Here is a 15,700-nt window from a genome sequence, read left to right on the forward strand (position 1 = left end):
AGCATAGGAATTTGGGATGGACACATTCAGTCCATAATAGCACTGTATATAAACCAACTCCTTTAGGACTCTCAATAACAAGAGCTACTCTTATGCTCCTATTTTACAGATAAGGAAACTGAAGTGCAGAGAGGTTAAATGGCTTGCCCAAGGTCATATAGCTATAAGTGGCAAAGCCAGAATTCAAATCTAGACAGTCTGGGCTCCATAGTCCAAAGTCTCATCCAAATCAAGGGAGTAAAGAGTGACTGAGTAAGTAAATAGACAGTGAATAAAGAAATTAATCTAATTCTTCATTGTGAACACTTCATAGGAAAACAAATTATCTTTCACAAAATTGGTCTTTGGAAGTTATTTGTAAGTAAATTACAGATGTTCCTCAACTTATTTTTTAAAGATTTTTATTTATTCATGAGAGACACAGAGACATAGGCAGAAGGAGAAGTAGGCTCCCTGCAGGGAGCTTGATATGGGACTCAATCCCAGGACCCAGGATCACTCCCTGAGCCAAAGGCAGATGCTCAACCACTAAGCCACGCAGGTCCCCGATGTTCCTCAGCTTATAGTGGGGCTACATCCTGATAAAGCCATTGTAAGTTGAAAATGCATTTACTATACCTAACATACCAAGCACCATAGCTTAGTCTCATCTATCGTAAATGTGCTCAGAACACTTACATTGGTGTACAATTGGACAAAAATCATCTAACACAAAGCCTATTTTATAATAAAGTATTGAATATTTCATGTAATTTATTGAGTACTGTACAGAAAGTGAAAAACAGAATGATCATATGGGTACAGAATGGTTTAAGTGTATCGGTTGTTTACCTTTGTGATCACATGCCTGAGCGGGAGCTGCAGATTGCTCCCACTGCTCAGCAACACCAGGGAATATCTTGCCGCATATTGCTAGTCCAGGAAAAGAACAAAATTCAAAATCTTAAGTATGGTTTCTACTGAATGTGTACTGCTTTTGCACCATCATAGACCATCTGTATGAGAAATTCTGACCATGGGAACTCTTTTTAAATCTTATTTGAAAAAAATTAGACACATAAAGAGGGGTTCTTTAAGTTTATATATGTGCAAACTTCTTTCCTCAGGTGACAGTTTTTAGATTATAAATCTAAACATCATGAAAATAGACAATATTTAGTAAGCCTTATCACATGTCAGATACTAAGTGCTCATTTTAACTCAGTTGATCCTTATATCCATACCAGGAAGCAGGTACCATTTTCATCTTAACTTTATGGATGAAACAAGGAGGCACAGAGAGGTTAATTACCTTTCCCAAGGTCACAGAGCTAATAAAGTGGCAGAACTAGAGTCTAAACAGGCCAACCCAGTCCAGAGACTAAGAAACACTCCCCCTAGTCTCTCTATTTTTATTTAGGGCCATGTTTCTCAACCTGGCTTCCTGTTGGCTTCACCAGGGGAGCTTTTAAAAAATGCTGATGTCGGGATCCCTGGGTGGCGCTGTGGTTTAGCGCCTGCCTTTGGCCCAGGGCGCTATCCTGGAGACCCGGGATCGAATCCCACGTCGGGCTCCCGGTGCATGGAGCCTGCTTCTCCCTCTGCCTGTGTCTCTGCCTCTCTCTCTCTGTGTGTGTGACTATCATTTAAAAAAAAAAAAAAAAAAAAAAAAACTCCATTCCAATTCTGATGTATGATAAGAGTCCAAATACAATGACTTAGAACCTGTAATTGACTCAAACCCCTCTAGGTTTTGAGCTTTCTACCCAAAACCAACATCACAACAATCTCCACCCTCTCAATGGCATCTGTGACTTCCAGTGACAGTCCACAGCTCAGGGTGGCGATGCTGGCTTCCTTCCAAAAATTTCTATGGATCCTGGAGACTCTGGTTTTTCTGAACCTCCAGGTCCATCTGTTGGGTCTTAGCACTACTACCTAGAGGGAGGATCAAGAGGGAGCAAGGCTGTTATATTCCAATTCACTCCTAGTGAAGAACAGCTCTCCTTTATTGTGTCAGGAGCTCCACCAGGCGCTTAACATACACTGTTACCACTCTCCACTCCTAGGATTTGAGGGGGGCCAATAATAGGACCCTTCTTCTTTCTATATGATTTCTAAACCAGTTGAGATAAGCAAAGGAGTTACACAGATGGAGATCAAAATGTTAGCTTTATTACAGATAAAGGTTGCTTGAGAATATGGGGTAGGTGGAGCAACAATGAATATACTACACCCCAGAATTATACATTGAGCAGAAGTTTAGCAGATGGACAGATGTAAGCGAACCTGGAAGAGACTCCACTGGTGCTGTAATGCATGTTTATAAAGCATGATTGAATTGTAAGATATTATTACCAAAATAGAAACTGCACACTGACTACCTTACTCAGTGCAGGCACTATGCTTAATTATTATTAAATCTACTACACAACAACAAACTAAACGCAAAGTCATTTATAAATTTACCTCAATTTACATGTAGCTACTATGTGCAACATTTTCCCACACCAACCCCACAGAAAAGTGGAAGAGATTTTATTGTATTTCCATCTTTTATACTTTACTTATGGGCGACATATGCAAGACACCTGTGAGAGGCATAGCCACAGCACACCCCACATGGGCATTACAAGCCATTTACATTAGATTTTCCTGTTACAGTAGCTGCAGGCACGTAAAATGTTTATTACTGTTATATTGCCGTTGCTTTCATTCTACATATACCTGCTGCTGAGCATCTGGTCTTCTGTTGAAAAGAATGGGAGTGTGTTGATGTTTTCCCTAGAACTCCAGTTTTCTTTAACCAGACACTGGCTCTCCATGGCCTTCTTTGCTGGCTAGTCTCAGAGCCCAGAGAGAGTCAATCACTTTGGTATAAGCTGAACAAAGAGAAATCATGACAAAGACTGCTTTTGCATTAAACTAATAGTCCAACAAAAGCAGATTTATTTATTAAGATTTATTTATTTATTTATTTATTTATTTATTTATTTATTTATTTATTTGAGAGAGTGAGAGAGCTAGAGAGAGAGAGCAAGAGCAAGCTGGGGGAGGGAGGGAGAGGAACAAACAGCCTCCACACTAAGCGTAGAGTCCTATGAGGGGTGGATCTCCGGACCTTGAGATCATGATCCGAGCCAAAACCAAGAGTTGGGCCATCCTGATGCCCCCAAAACCAGGTCTTTTTAATTCTGAGGTAATCACTCTTTGAAGAACAGTCCATGAAGTTTTTTCCCAGGCTTACTACTGAGATGGTAATTACACCCCAGATCAATCTATCTTCTCCCATACCCAAGCCACTACATACATCATCAGGACTATTTTTGGTGCATTAACTGCTTGCCATTTGCCTGAACAACCCTTCAGTTATCTAATCATTGTCTTCAGAGATCTTAAGCAAGTAGACAAGCCTGTATGTTAGGTTAAACAATAAAACAAAAGTTAAATATGGTAATAGGTGATCATATATATTTAGTATATTGGGAAGTTGTCTGGACTTAGACTTTGTTGGGTGAGAGGACTGGCTTTCTCTTACCAGCTTTGGTCACATCACTTGATTTCTTTGTCTATATTGTATAATCGAGAAAGTTTGTGTGGTGGTTAAGAGGCTGGGCCTCAAATTCAGGCATGATTGTGAACCTCAACTGCCATTTACCAGCACTATGACTTCAGATAACTTACAAAACAATTCTGTGCCTCCAATTCTTCATCTGCAAAGGGGGATCTGCTACAGAGGATGACTGTGAGGATTAAACATGATATTCATAAAGCACTCAGCAGAGTGCCTAGACCATAGTAGGTGTTCCCTAAGGGGCAGCTGTTATTATTTTCAAGTTAAAAAGCCTCTGTGAAACCACTGGTAAACTACTATGATTATATAATCAATTGTCAAATGGGTGGTGCTAATGATTGGTAATTTCAGAGTTGAGGGGTAAGGTGCTCTCTATGGGAAGGAATATAGTGAGCTTGGCTTTGAAGAAGGCCTAGAGTGGGTGGGTGGATGGGGGTGACAAAGACATGAAAGAAAGGAAATTGGCTTAATCAAGGGCAAGGAAGCAGGAATGTGCATGGAATAATTTATGAACAGCAGCTTGTTGGAGGAAAAGATTCAATTGGGGTGGGAAGAGGAGAGGAATAGGTAGTAGAAAATAGGATTGGTAAGGAATACTGGGAAAGCCCTTCCAGAATAACAAGTTTTAATAATCCTAAGGCAGTTGTATACATTTGAATGTTTTTGAGTAGTGAGAAGATATGAAAGGAAGATTATCCTGGTGGTAATGGATAAGACAAAATGAATATCTCGGAGGTTCCTTTATTCTATTTTATTGGTGAACAAGACCTTTTAACCTTTGATGAGATTTGGGGGCCTAACAATGATATATAAAAAATTAACTTTCCCAGGTTTTGTTCCTAACTTAGTGAAACATTAAATATTGTGATAGCTAACATATATATATAGTTTTTTATACTTATCGTAATTTTAAGTGGCCCATAAATGGTGGTCATAAAAGAATAAAATCTCAGGATGCTTTCACCATGGGGAGTTGTCTAATAGGGTCACAAAAAAGTAACTTTGCTGTGACAACTTTGAGGTAGTATGTCATAATCTTTTGGAGTAGTATTTTACTCTAGAAGTTTTTCCCTTACTGACAAAAATTAGAAAATAGTAAATTGGGAACAGCAGGGATTAGAATACAACTCATAAAGATTTAAACTGATGTTGGACAAATTATAGACAACATGAAAATTCTCTAAAATAATTTTAAAGACCCAGGATCAGGAGATAACTTTTCAAATCTGACTTATACAGGACAGAAAAGAGAATTAGAAGGGAACATGTAATCACAATGACAAAAGAGAAGATCTGAACAGGAAAATTTTCTACTGAGGAGGGATTAGTCAATACCAGAACCAGAATGCATATTAATTATGTCTAAATAATATAGATGACAGCAAAAGCTACTATTTATTGAGCAAAAAGGTAAGGGCCAGGCTAGAAGCATTTGTTCTTATTTCCCTCTGGTAACAACTTATTACCTGCATCTTACCAGTTAGGAAATTGAGATTTACTGTGACTTGATAACTTGTCCAAAGTCACACAGCTAATGAATGCAGGACTGAGCTGAGATTTAATGGCAGCTCTGCCTGACTTCCTAAATCAGGCTCTTTCTATTGTACCCACACAAATATGTAGCAGGTATTCATACACACACACACACACACACACACCTGCATGTGTGCACACACACAAGTACACATATTTCCTGAAGTTGAATAAATGCAATTAGCATGTGTAACATAAGGAGTCAATACTTATCCATTGATTTTTATTATTTAATTATAAGACCTTAAGTTTAAAGAATGAGTTGTTAAGGAGGATCTAAATTGAATGGTTCTAGGTGATGTCAGCAAGCAGTGAGAAGCCTCTCAAGGGGCATGCCAGATATGTTGTAGCCCTTCAGGAGGAGAATAAATAAGTGAGCACCTTGGATTAGTCTTCTGACACTTTTCTCATACTATTCACATATGTCACAATGCCCCATATAGTCAGCAGGGTAGGTATTATTTTCTCCTGTTATATGGAGTCCTAGAAGTTAAGTGGCTTCCCAAGGCCATATAGCTAGTATATGGCAGTGCTGGGATTCATAAGAGGTCTTCTGACTCCAGATCTGGACTCCCCCCATTACAACACAGCTGCTTCTAGAAGGTGCATCAACTGAGTATTTTAAATGTGAAACCTGGGTTTAAATCCCCTGTGGCAGAGGGATTAAGCCCTAATGATGTTCAGTTTTCCTGTAAGTAAAAATACAAACAATAGATTGATGTGAAAACCAGATGAAAGAAAAGAAAACACAGCTCAAATTACTTCAGTCATGTATATTAGAGCCTGAGCTTTCTTTGGATAATTTATGCAAAAGAAGTTGCTAAGTACCCACTCTGCACCAGGTATGTGCTGGGTGCTGGAGACACAAAAATCTTTGAAATTTTCGTGCTGACCACAGTTGCAGTCAATTTCAGTAATACATATATATGATATGAATGGGAGAGATAAGAAGCAGATGAATGAATGAACAAACTAAACCTAGATGAGAAAGAAGAATTTTTAATCTTGTATATCAAAATTCATTCACTGAACAATCATATTGAGTTCCTGCCTCGTGCACTATTCTGGGTGTCCTGGGAGACACAAGATTAAACAAAATATATGTTCTATCCCCAAAGAACAGTATGGTATATTGGTAAGAACATAAGATTCAGTCAGAAGAACTATATCTTGAAACTCCATTCTACCAGCTAACTAAATAACTTTGAATACATTTCTGAGCCTCAGTTTTCCCATCTGTAAAGCGAAGATAGTGCTGACCTCTCATGATTATTGAGAGGTATAACATTTATAAAAGTGCTTTGAAAATTGTTACATAATGTTGTCATTATTACAAAAATATTCCAAAAATATTTGCTACTAGCTATCAAATACAAGGTTTATTGAGGTACCTGGAGAATTGCTTTAATTCCCTGCTTTGCTTTCATGGTGGAGCCTTGGCTTAATGTCAGTTGTGATGGGATAAATGTGATCTGTGTTACCATCCATTATTTCCTTCTTCCTTGAAATCTACTCAAGAAAATTATAGAAGCAAGTTGTTCTAAAGGGCATGTTAAGTAAAAGGAGATGTTTCTGCTAATAAAACACAAAGGACCACTAACAAGTGAGTTTTTTGTTTAATGGTAAAACTAATAAGTAGTAAGTTAGTTAGTTGTTTAAAATAACATTGGGCTACAGCATTTCTGTGTCTTTCTGCCTTTGTTTCCAGTTCTGGGTTGCATCAAGTCAACTAATGTGTATCAGTCACTCATCATGTGCTATAGTGGGGACTACTCCCTTAAGTAAGCCATGATCCTTGCCTTCAAGGATCATGCATGTGAGACAGATATGAATATAAATAATCATAATACAGTAGGATCACTTTACAATACAGGTATGGACAAATCATCATAGCAAAAAGAGGTATGATTGATTAGCTTTTTTCATGAAAAGCAGGGAAGCTTTTATGGAGAAGGTGACACCTGAGAGGGCCTTTATATAAGAATAGGAACTCAGCAGATCTTGAAAACAGAAGAGCACTCCACATAGAGAAAACAGCGCATACAAAGGTAAAAAAGAAAAGGGGATGTATGGCATATTTGGAGACCAGAGATTATGTTAGTATTGTTAATATACATAAGTTGTGTGAGAAGTGGTTCAAGATGAGGCTGGAAAGGTAGGTTAGAACCAAATTATGATAGGCATGCCTAAGGATTTGGGACCCTAACTTACGAATCATGCATCTCCCATATCTATCAGAGTTCCTAGAGGTAAATCCTCAATATATACTTGTTGAATGAGAAAACTATGGTTAGTTATAGTAACTGAAATTTATCTAACTATCCCAACTGTCTATCCCTTTAGATTTTAGAAGAAGGAAAAAACTCTGTAGGAAAAAAAGAAGTCTCATTGGCTCATTGGGAAAGAAAAGAAAGAAAAAGAAAAGTGAGGGGTGAAGGTGCAGATGGTGCAAAATAAAGCCACCAAAACATAATGACATGAGAATTGTTGCTCCACTCCTGGGTTTGAACTCTTGCCTTACTATTTACTATCTGTGAAAACTTTGACAAGTCAAGTAATTACCTGAGCTTCAGTTTCTCCATCAGTAAATGTGAGTAATACAGAGTAATTTTTACTAACCTATAGCATTGTGTGAAGGATCAAACCTGATTTCTATGCTCTTTAGAAGTCACAAAAATTATGCACATTTCGGGCAAACCTGAGGTCATTTATGTGAAGTTAAGGGTCTCTGGGTGGAGGAGTATTGGGTAGAAAATTACGTATAGTGTAGAGACACGGAACCTGACAGCCCAGGATGACTGATTCCAGTTTTCAAGAGCAGTGAGAGCCTTGCTAACACCGGCAAATGATTGCCATTTCCTTTGTCAGGCAGTGACAGGAGTTAGTTGACCTGAAAATTCACTAATAGTTCCATTAGAGAGGCCTTGGAAGTAGCCATCTTTTTACTCATCCTGGTCAATTAACAATGAATTAATGCCAGACATATTTTCAGTTGAGCTGAATGGTAATTTCCCCCCATTTTGCTAAAAATATCCTCTTACAAAGGGAAAGCTAGCCAGCAAATATCCTGCTTTTCTTTCCAAGATTACTTTGAAGGGTTTCTAAAACAATGTCAGCTCTAGGCATTGATGAGGTAGTAGGTCAAACCCTGAATTTGACATAGGAGACCTAAGTTCAAATACCAGTATCTCTACATACCAGCTGTGTGTTCTTTGACAATAACTAAAATTTTCTGAAGCTCAGTGTTTTCAGATGTGAATTAAAAGGGTAGAGATGAATGCTTGAGTCCCTTTCAGTGATAACAATTATATGAGAACATTTAAAAATGGTTTTAGGCATGTTGGTGGAATGGTAACCTGACCTTGGGAGTAGGGGAGGAGCACTGGATTTCTTCTACTCACTCTGAACTAGGAGCCAGTACACTGGGGAAACTCTTAGCCCTTGGTTCTCAACCAAGGAAGGTGGATGGAGGTGGGGATATGTGAAGGGGAGGTGGATTTTGCCACCCATTGGACAGTTGGCAATACCTGGAGACATTTTTGGTTGTTACCACTGGGAGTTGCTACTGGTACCTAGTAAGTAGAGGCCAGGGAGACTGTCAAACATTCTACAATACAGGGGACAGTCTCCAAGACACAGAATTATCCAGCTCAAAATGGTCATAGTACAGAAGTTGAGAAAATCTCCTCTAGTATATTGGATGGTTTTGTCCAGGTCATAGTTTTTTTGTTGTTGTTGATCTCCGTGTCCTCATTTACAAAACAGGGATAGTAAAAAAAACATGCCTCTATCATCTCATGAGGTTGACAGCCAAATAAGGTAGCAGATCAAAAGTACCTTGAAATTTAATGTGCTTCAAAACAGAGGAATATAATCCTCATTATTAACTGATCTTTGCTGCTCTAGGAGCCACTTTCTTGGCATCTGTTGTCTTATTATTCTTAGACATGAGGTCTAAGATGCTTCTCCAGTTTGTGAGAATTACTTCAACATCTGAACTTATTAAATTAATTAAACAACAAACCTATATAAGCAAAGCAAACTCTAAGGCTGTAAATGCCTCAAGGTTATAAAATTGAAACCTAAGTATAACCTATCCTAAGAAGCAAACTAGGCTTTAAACTACAATCAATAGTTCCTTTACTTTGCTTCTGCCTTTTCTCTATAAAAATCTGTCCCTAGCTGCTCTCCATGGAGTGTTCCAAACCACTTTTTCATGCTGATTCAAATCAGTTTTTGTCCAGATAAACTCCTAAAAATTTTAACATGCCTCAGTTTATCTTTTTAACAACCTCTAGGAGTTATGAACCTTGCTCTCAAACTCAAGTGTGCAAGAAATGTCTTTTATACGTTTAGTGTTAAAGTATATTTCTATTATAAGCCTACATCAGACAGGGGCTGAGCTCTCAAACTTGAACAGCAAGGGTCTCCCCTACATTTTCTTGAGGTTGCATTCTTGTTCCAGGGATTTCTGTAGGACCAGGGCCCTGGAGCTGAAACTCTTATAACCTCAGAAATCACCTAACTATGCTAGTATTCCCTGGAATGAGTCATTGCTTGTTGCGTGATCTGCCCACCTGGGTCACTGTAGGGTCCTCCTTGCTAGGTCCACTGCAATTTCTAATTGTCAAAGAAGGAAGAAGAATCATCCTGAATGCAGCCAATCAGGATCCATTCATTGTAAGTTTACTGTATCTTTATTCAAACTCTCTAGTCTAAATTTGATTCTTGGCCAAACATCGATCCATCTCTCCCTCTCTCATTCTCTCTCTCTCTTTCTCATTCCCTGCCCCACATCCCTCTTTCTTTCATTCAAGATTTACCTAATTATGAAAATTAATAAGACAGAAAACAACAAATGTTGGAAAGGATTTGGAGAAAGGGGAACCCTCTTGCACCGTTGGTGGGAATGTGAACTGGTACAGCCAGTCTGGAAAACCGTGTGGATGTTCCTCAAAGAGTTAAAAATAGAGCTACCCTAGGACCCAGCAATTGTACTGCTGGGGATTTACCCCAAAGATACAGATGCAGTGAAACACCAGGACACCTGCACCCCAATGTTTATAGCAGCAATGTCCACAATAGCCAAACTGTGGAAGGAGCCTCTATGTCCTTCAACAGATGAATGGATAAAGAAGATGTGATCTATATATACAATAGAATATTCCTCAGCCATTAGAAACGACAAATACCCACCATTTGCTTTGACATGGATGGAGCTGGAGGGTATTATGCTGAGTGAAGTAAGTCAATCGGAGAAGGACAAACATTATATGGTCTCATTCATTCGGGGAATATAAAATATAGTGAAAGGGAATAAAAGGAAAGGAGAGAAAGTGAGTGGGAAATATCAGTGAGGGTGACAGAACATGAGAGACTCCTAACTCTGGGAAATGAACAAGGGGTGGTGGAAAGGGAGGTGGTGGTGGGGGATGTGGTGACTGGGTGACGGGCACCGAGGGGGGCACTTGATGGAATGAGCACTGGGTGTTATAGTATAGGTTGGCAAATTGAACTCCAATAAAAAAATATACAAAAAAAAAAAAAAAAACCACCCAGAATATGAAGGGAAAAAAAAAGATTTACCTAATTAGAAATAACCAATAGTGGTCACCATTTTTCCAGTTTTTGAGTACATCATTAGTAGAGTAATATACTGGGTTCCAGATAATTTAACAAATGGTGTTGGGACAATTGGTTTCAAAAAATGAGTTTGATCCATTGTACATCTTGCACTAAAATAAATTCCAGATGGATCAAAGATTGTTTTTAATGATTCATTAAAGTTGTAGAAGAAACATAAGAGAATTTGTTTTTATATAATCTTGCAGTGGGAAGAACCCTCTAAGTATGACATAAAATTCAGAATCCATAATAGAAAATTTTAGTCAATTTAAACTTGTAAAAACTTTAAAAAATTCTTCATAGAAAAAAATTCTTTAAAGTCAAGCAAATAAATTGGAGAAACATTCTTGACTTACATATTGCAATCCAAGGGCTAATTTCTTTAATATATAACATTTTCAACAATATTAAGAAAAGCATTCAATAGTATAAATGGGCAAATGATATAGGTAGTCTGTTTAAAGAAAGGGGAAAATAAATGGTTCTTAAATATATGAAAGGTGTTCGACTTCATTATAATAAAAGAAGTACAAATGAAAACTATATATGAGATACACAAAAGAAAAATTTGGATAAAACATTGGCTTGTTGAGAATTTGGGGAAACAATCAATTTCCAGGGTTGTTGGAGGGAATGTAAATAATATAATCTTTATTGATTAAATTTTTAAATTTATTCTTTGATCCAGCATTTCTGCATCTGGAAATTTATCTCATAGGTATAGTCACAAAAAGAGAAATAATACACATGCAAACAACCTATCTTCCACTGATAGGAGATGGCTTAAATAAATTTTGATACATCCAAAAAATAGAATATTATATAATCATAAAAGGAATAGGCAGCTCTATACAGAAGTACTGATATGGAACAATCTCCAGGATACATTATACAGTTAAAAACACCAACAGAATAATCTGTGTAGTGTGCTACTATTTGTGTAAATAACAGAAGAATTTAGAAATGTATATAGTTATATATTGGCATACATTATATCTCAAAGAATATTCAAAAGCCTGTTGCCTCTGGGAGTCAAAAGCAGAAAAGAGCTTTAGTATTCATTGAAAACTTTTGTACCTTTTCAGTCTTGTATTATCTTTTACATAGTAATGGCAACACCAGCTCTAGCTCCTGCCTCTGTGGGCTCCAAATGGCCTTATATCTTCCTACCTATAGACACCTTGGCATCTGCTTAGGAGTTGGGTTTTCCTTGCATGTCTACAGTTACATCTTTGTACCTGGTACGAGGACCTTCCTTCCTTTCCTGAAGCCCAGCTTTACATTTACATTCTTTGCTGTATATAACCTCCAGAATATTGTGTGGTGTCAATAAGAGAAGGCCTGCACTAGGTAAGACCAGTCTCCAGCAGAAGATCACATGGCAGAGTGAAGTCAGGATCAGGAGTTAGAGAAAGAATACAGTGGAGTTACCTTCTGTCAGTCACTTTTTCTCTTTGGCCCTTGTCTTTTTACTTGTAAAATTAGTTTATATTAGATAACATCCAAGGTGTTGTAGTAGTTCTAAATTGACTTCCCATGTTCCTAGTAAAGTCAGTATAGAAGACACAGACCGTGGAACCATAGTATGTGGGTTCAATCCTAGCCTTGCTACTTATTAGCTGTGTCCTTAGGCAAGTTTTTTTTTTTTTAAGATTAATTTATTTATCTTTAGAGAGTGAGAGAGAGTGCTGGGAAGAGGGGCAGAGGGAGAGAAACCCCTGCAGACCCCTGCTGAGTGTGATCATGACCCTGGGCTTGATCTCAAGACCCTGAGATCACTACCTGAGCTGAAACCAAGAGTCAGGCACTTGAGTCAGGCACAACCAACCACGCCACCCAGGCACCCCTGGGCAAGTTTTTTTTTTAACTTCTTTGTGACTATTTCTTCATTTGTAAAATGGAGATGACAATACTAGAACCTGACTTGTAAGGATACTGGGAGGATTAAGTGAGTTGCTATGTTTAAAATTCTGAGAAGACTGCCTAGCACATTTAAGCACTACTGAAGTGTGGCTGTTTCTTCCTCTTTTCCTCCTCCTCATTATTATTATCACTATTGATTTTGGGGAGGCTCAAAGGATTGTGCAAGGTATGGCCTGGGTTACCTAAGCCTGAATAAAGAAATGATTCCTTGCTACATTGAGAAGTATTAGAGCTCTAGATAAGTCCTACTTTCAAATGAAGCATGAATAGAAAAGGATCTGTAGGTCTCACCCTACCTCTGACAGCTTCAGTCGATCCATGCATCACTTTCAAATACTTACTGTATAATGCTTCAGGGCCCGCTGAGGAAATATGCAGTCTAGTCTTCATTCTTGAGTTGTTAACACTGAACATTCTTGAGTTGTTAACAACAGAAAGGGCAGCTTTCTGATAGATCAGGCAACTAAAAGAAGAGGAGAAAATTTCATTTACTGAGATGCACTATGGGTTATGTGTTAAATCTTTTGCAAAAACATTCTCATTTAGCTGTGTCAACATAAACTAGTACTGTATTGATTCTTAAATTGTGACAAGTAGCTTGCAAGTATAGAGGAAATTCTGAGATAAGATACCAAGAGACTGATCAAGGTGTTTGCAAAATTCCTAATGAATCAACTTAACTACTTGTTAAATATACATATTCTCAAGCTGCACCCTACATCTACTAAATCTGAATGTCCAGAGGTGAGACTCCAGGAAGCTATATTTTTTAAACTTTAAAAAGAAAAAATTTAAATAAATAAATAAATAAATAAAATAAAAAATTTAAGTAGGCTCCATGCCCAACATGGCGCTTGAACTCATGACCCTGAGATCAAGAGTCACACGCTCTCACACACTCCACCAACTAAGCCAGCCAGGTGCCCCCAGAAAGCTATGTTTTTACCAGGGTTTCAGGCAATACCTCTCACCAGAGAAATTTTGGAAACCTGGGTTAGAGGATATCTTGAAGGGCCAAGAAGAGAGAGTTCTATTCTCCACATCTGAGAGTTTTCATTTGCCTGTCACAAAGCAAATGAGGAATGAACTGGGTAGGAGCCAGCAATAGGCTCTCGTTGCCTTCCTGGGAGCACAGTTGTGACTTTAACCTAAGAGATTACACTCTCACGTGCTTTTCTCCTTTGAAAATCACTCAAGGAGGCTATAGTGTGCGTCTTGATCCCCTTGCTCCATACTCGATTGATAACAAGGGTTGCTTGGTTTTTAGAAAAACCTCTTTGAGCTGTGTTCTCACGCACTGTGACGTCAGCAGAACCCCCAAGACTGAATTATAGCTTTGCATTCCATCAAGAATCATGTATTATTCTCTATGTTATCCATCATTGCTTCCCACTGCTCAGAAGACAGAGTGACAGCAATACACACAATGGGCAAGCACCTGAGGTGCTTTAAACCTATCAATAATAAGCACTGTTCTCAGAAAGATTTTGCTCTGTGGAAAAAGCAGAATGGAACAGCCTTTCCAATGACCGGCAGAGGCTTTGAAATTGTTTCCCATTAAATGTGCAAATTCTGAAGGCACAGAATTCAGTTACCACCTCATTTGTGTCCTAGGGATTTGGTTTGGACTAAATCAAATAAATATATCTGTTCATATTAAATACAAAATGATTATTGGATGTGTTGCTTCTTACATTTAGCTGCATACAAACACAGAATTCAATCTATGTGAAATTAATGAGTTGATGGTGAGTCTGATGTATGTGTTTAATCAGAAAATTACATTCAGGGCACTTGAAAGCATATTAATTGAAGTTTATTAAGAAGGCAGTAGGTATTTAGATACAAACACAAATGCAAAATATATCAATACCCGTACCTGTAATTATCTATCACTATTGCCTTGCAAACTCAAATGAAACATAACGCATGCTTGGGTCATTTTAGACATTAGAAATGTTTGATAAAGATATTTTATTTTAGTTTTCCTTTTAAACTGGATTGAGTTACACAGTTAAATACAGAGAATATGTACTTGTAGTTGTACTAATGAAGGGAGGCCACTAGTAATTGGCATATAATATTTCCTCTGATATTATTAGCTTACAAATTTTTCAGGTTAAGATGAATATAAAACATTCCTTTACCCAGCTTGATTCTTTGTATAAATAAAGAAAACAGGCTCTTGACACAATGCTTCCCATAAATGCTATCATAATAAGACATATTTACAAATCAAACATAGCAATGACCAATCAGCACCTTTAAGCTTCTCCAATTTATTCCGAGGGAAATACAATAGCCTTGGTTGATATTTGTGGTAGCTTCTTGTATCACTAGATATAATGGACTTACTACTCACCAAATGGGCAAATGTTGATCTGGCTTTCTCAAATACGTGGATTGAGATTCCTGTTTTGCATTTCTTTTTTTTTTTTAATTTTATCAAACGTTTAAAGAAGAAACCATACCTATTCTCCTAAAGCTGTTTGGAAAGATAGAAAGAGATGGAGTACTTCCAAATTCGTTCTATGAGGCCAGCATCACCTTAATTCCAAAACCAGACAAAGACCCCACCAAAAAGGAGAATTACAGACCAATATCCCTGATGAACATGGATGCAAAAATTCTCAACAAGATACTGGCCAATAGGATCCAACAGTACATTAATTTTAAAGATTTTATTTATTTATTCATGAAAGACACACAGAGAGGCAGAGACATAGGCAGGGGGAGAAGCAGGCTCCCTATAGGGAGCCCCATGAGGGACTCGATCCCAGGACCCCAGGATCACTCCCTGAGCTGAAGGCAGACGCTTAACTGCTGAGCCACCCGGGCTCATTTTCATTTCTTTAGCTGTGTATCTACCATTTCTTTCTCTCTACTAATCTAAATATCTTCATATTTGAGAACCCCTGCTCACATTCACCTGACATAAGGCCTAAAATAAGGCAGTGAAAAAGTTGCCATTTCCAAATATCTTTGTGGAGGCAATCAATATCTGAAAGCTTAATTGCATTTTTTAAAAAGATTTTTTATTTATTTACTCACAAGAGACGCAGAGAG

At 37.9% G+C, this 15,700-nt stretch overlaps 1 protein-coding gene across 17 annotated transcripts in view; it reads right to left on the reverse strand.

Annotated features, from left to right (window-relative positions):
- Positions 1-15,700, reverse strand: part of LOC144310722 (uncharacterized) — a 196,855-nt gene that overhangs the window by 74,030 nt on the left and 107,125 nt on the right. For 3 of the 17 annotated variants that reach the window (XM_077892076.1, XM_077892073.1, XM_077892074.1), the window contains exons 4-5: positions 12,976-13,097; positions 832-912 (exon numbers count right to left, since the gene is read on the reverse strand). In XM_077892076.1, coding sequence (XP_077748202.1) covers positions 832-912; positions 12,976-13,097 — 203 coding nt within the window. Of the gene's footprint in view, positions 1-831; positions 913-2,432; positions 2,862-5,304; positions 5,439-6,477; positions 6,596-12,975; positions 13,098-13,598; positions 13,928-15,700 lie in introns of those variants that run through there. The other 14 variants (XR_013376394.1, XR_013376393.1, XR_013376402.1 and 11 more) reach the window with 12 other exon arrangements.

This window comes from Canis aureus, chromosome 3 (assembly GCF_053574225.1).
Source record: "Canis aureus isolate CA01 chromosome 3, VMU_Caureus_v.1.0, whole genome shotgun sequence".
Lineage (NCBI taxonomy): Eukaryota > Metazoa > Chordata > Mammalia > Carnivora > Canidae > Canis > Canis aureus.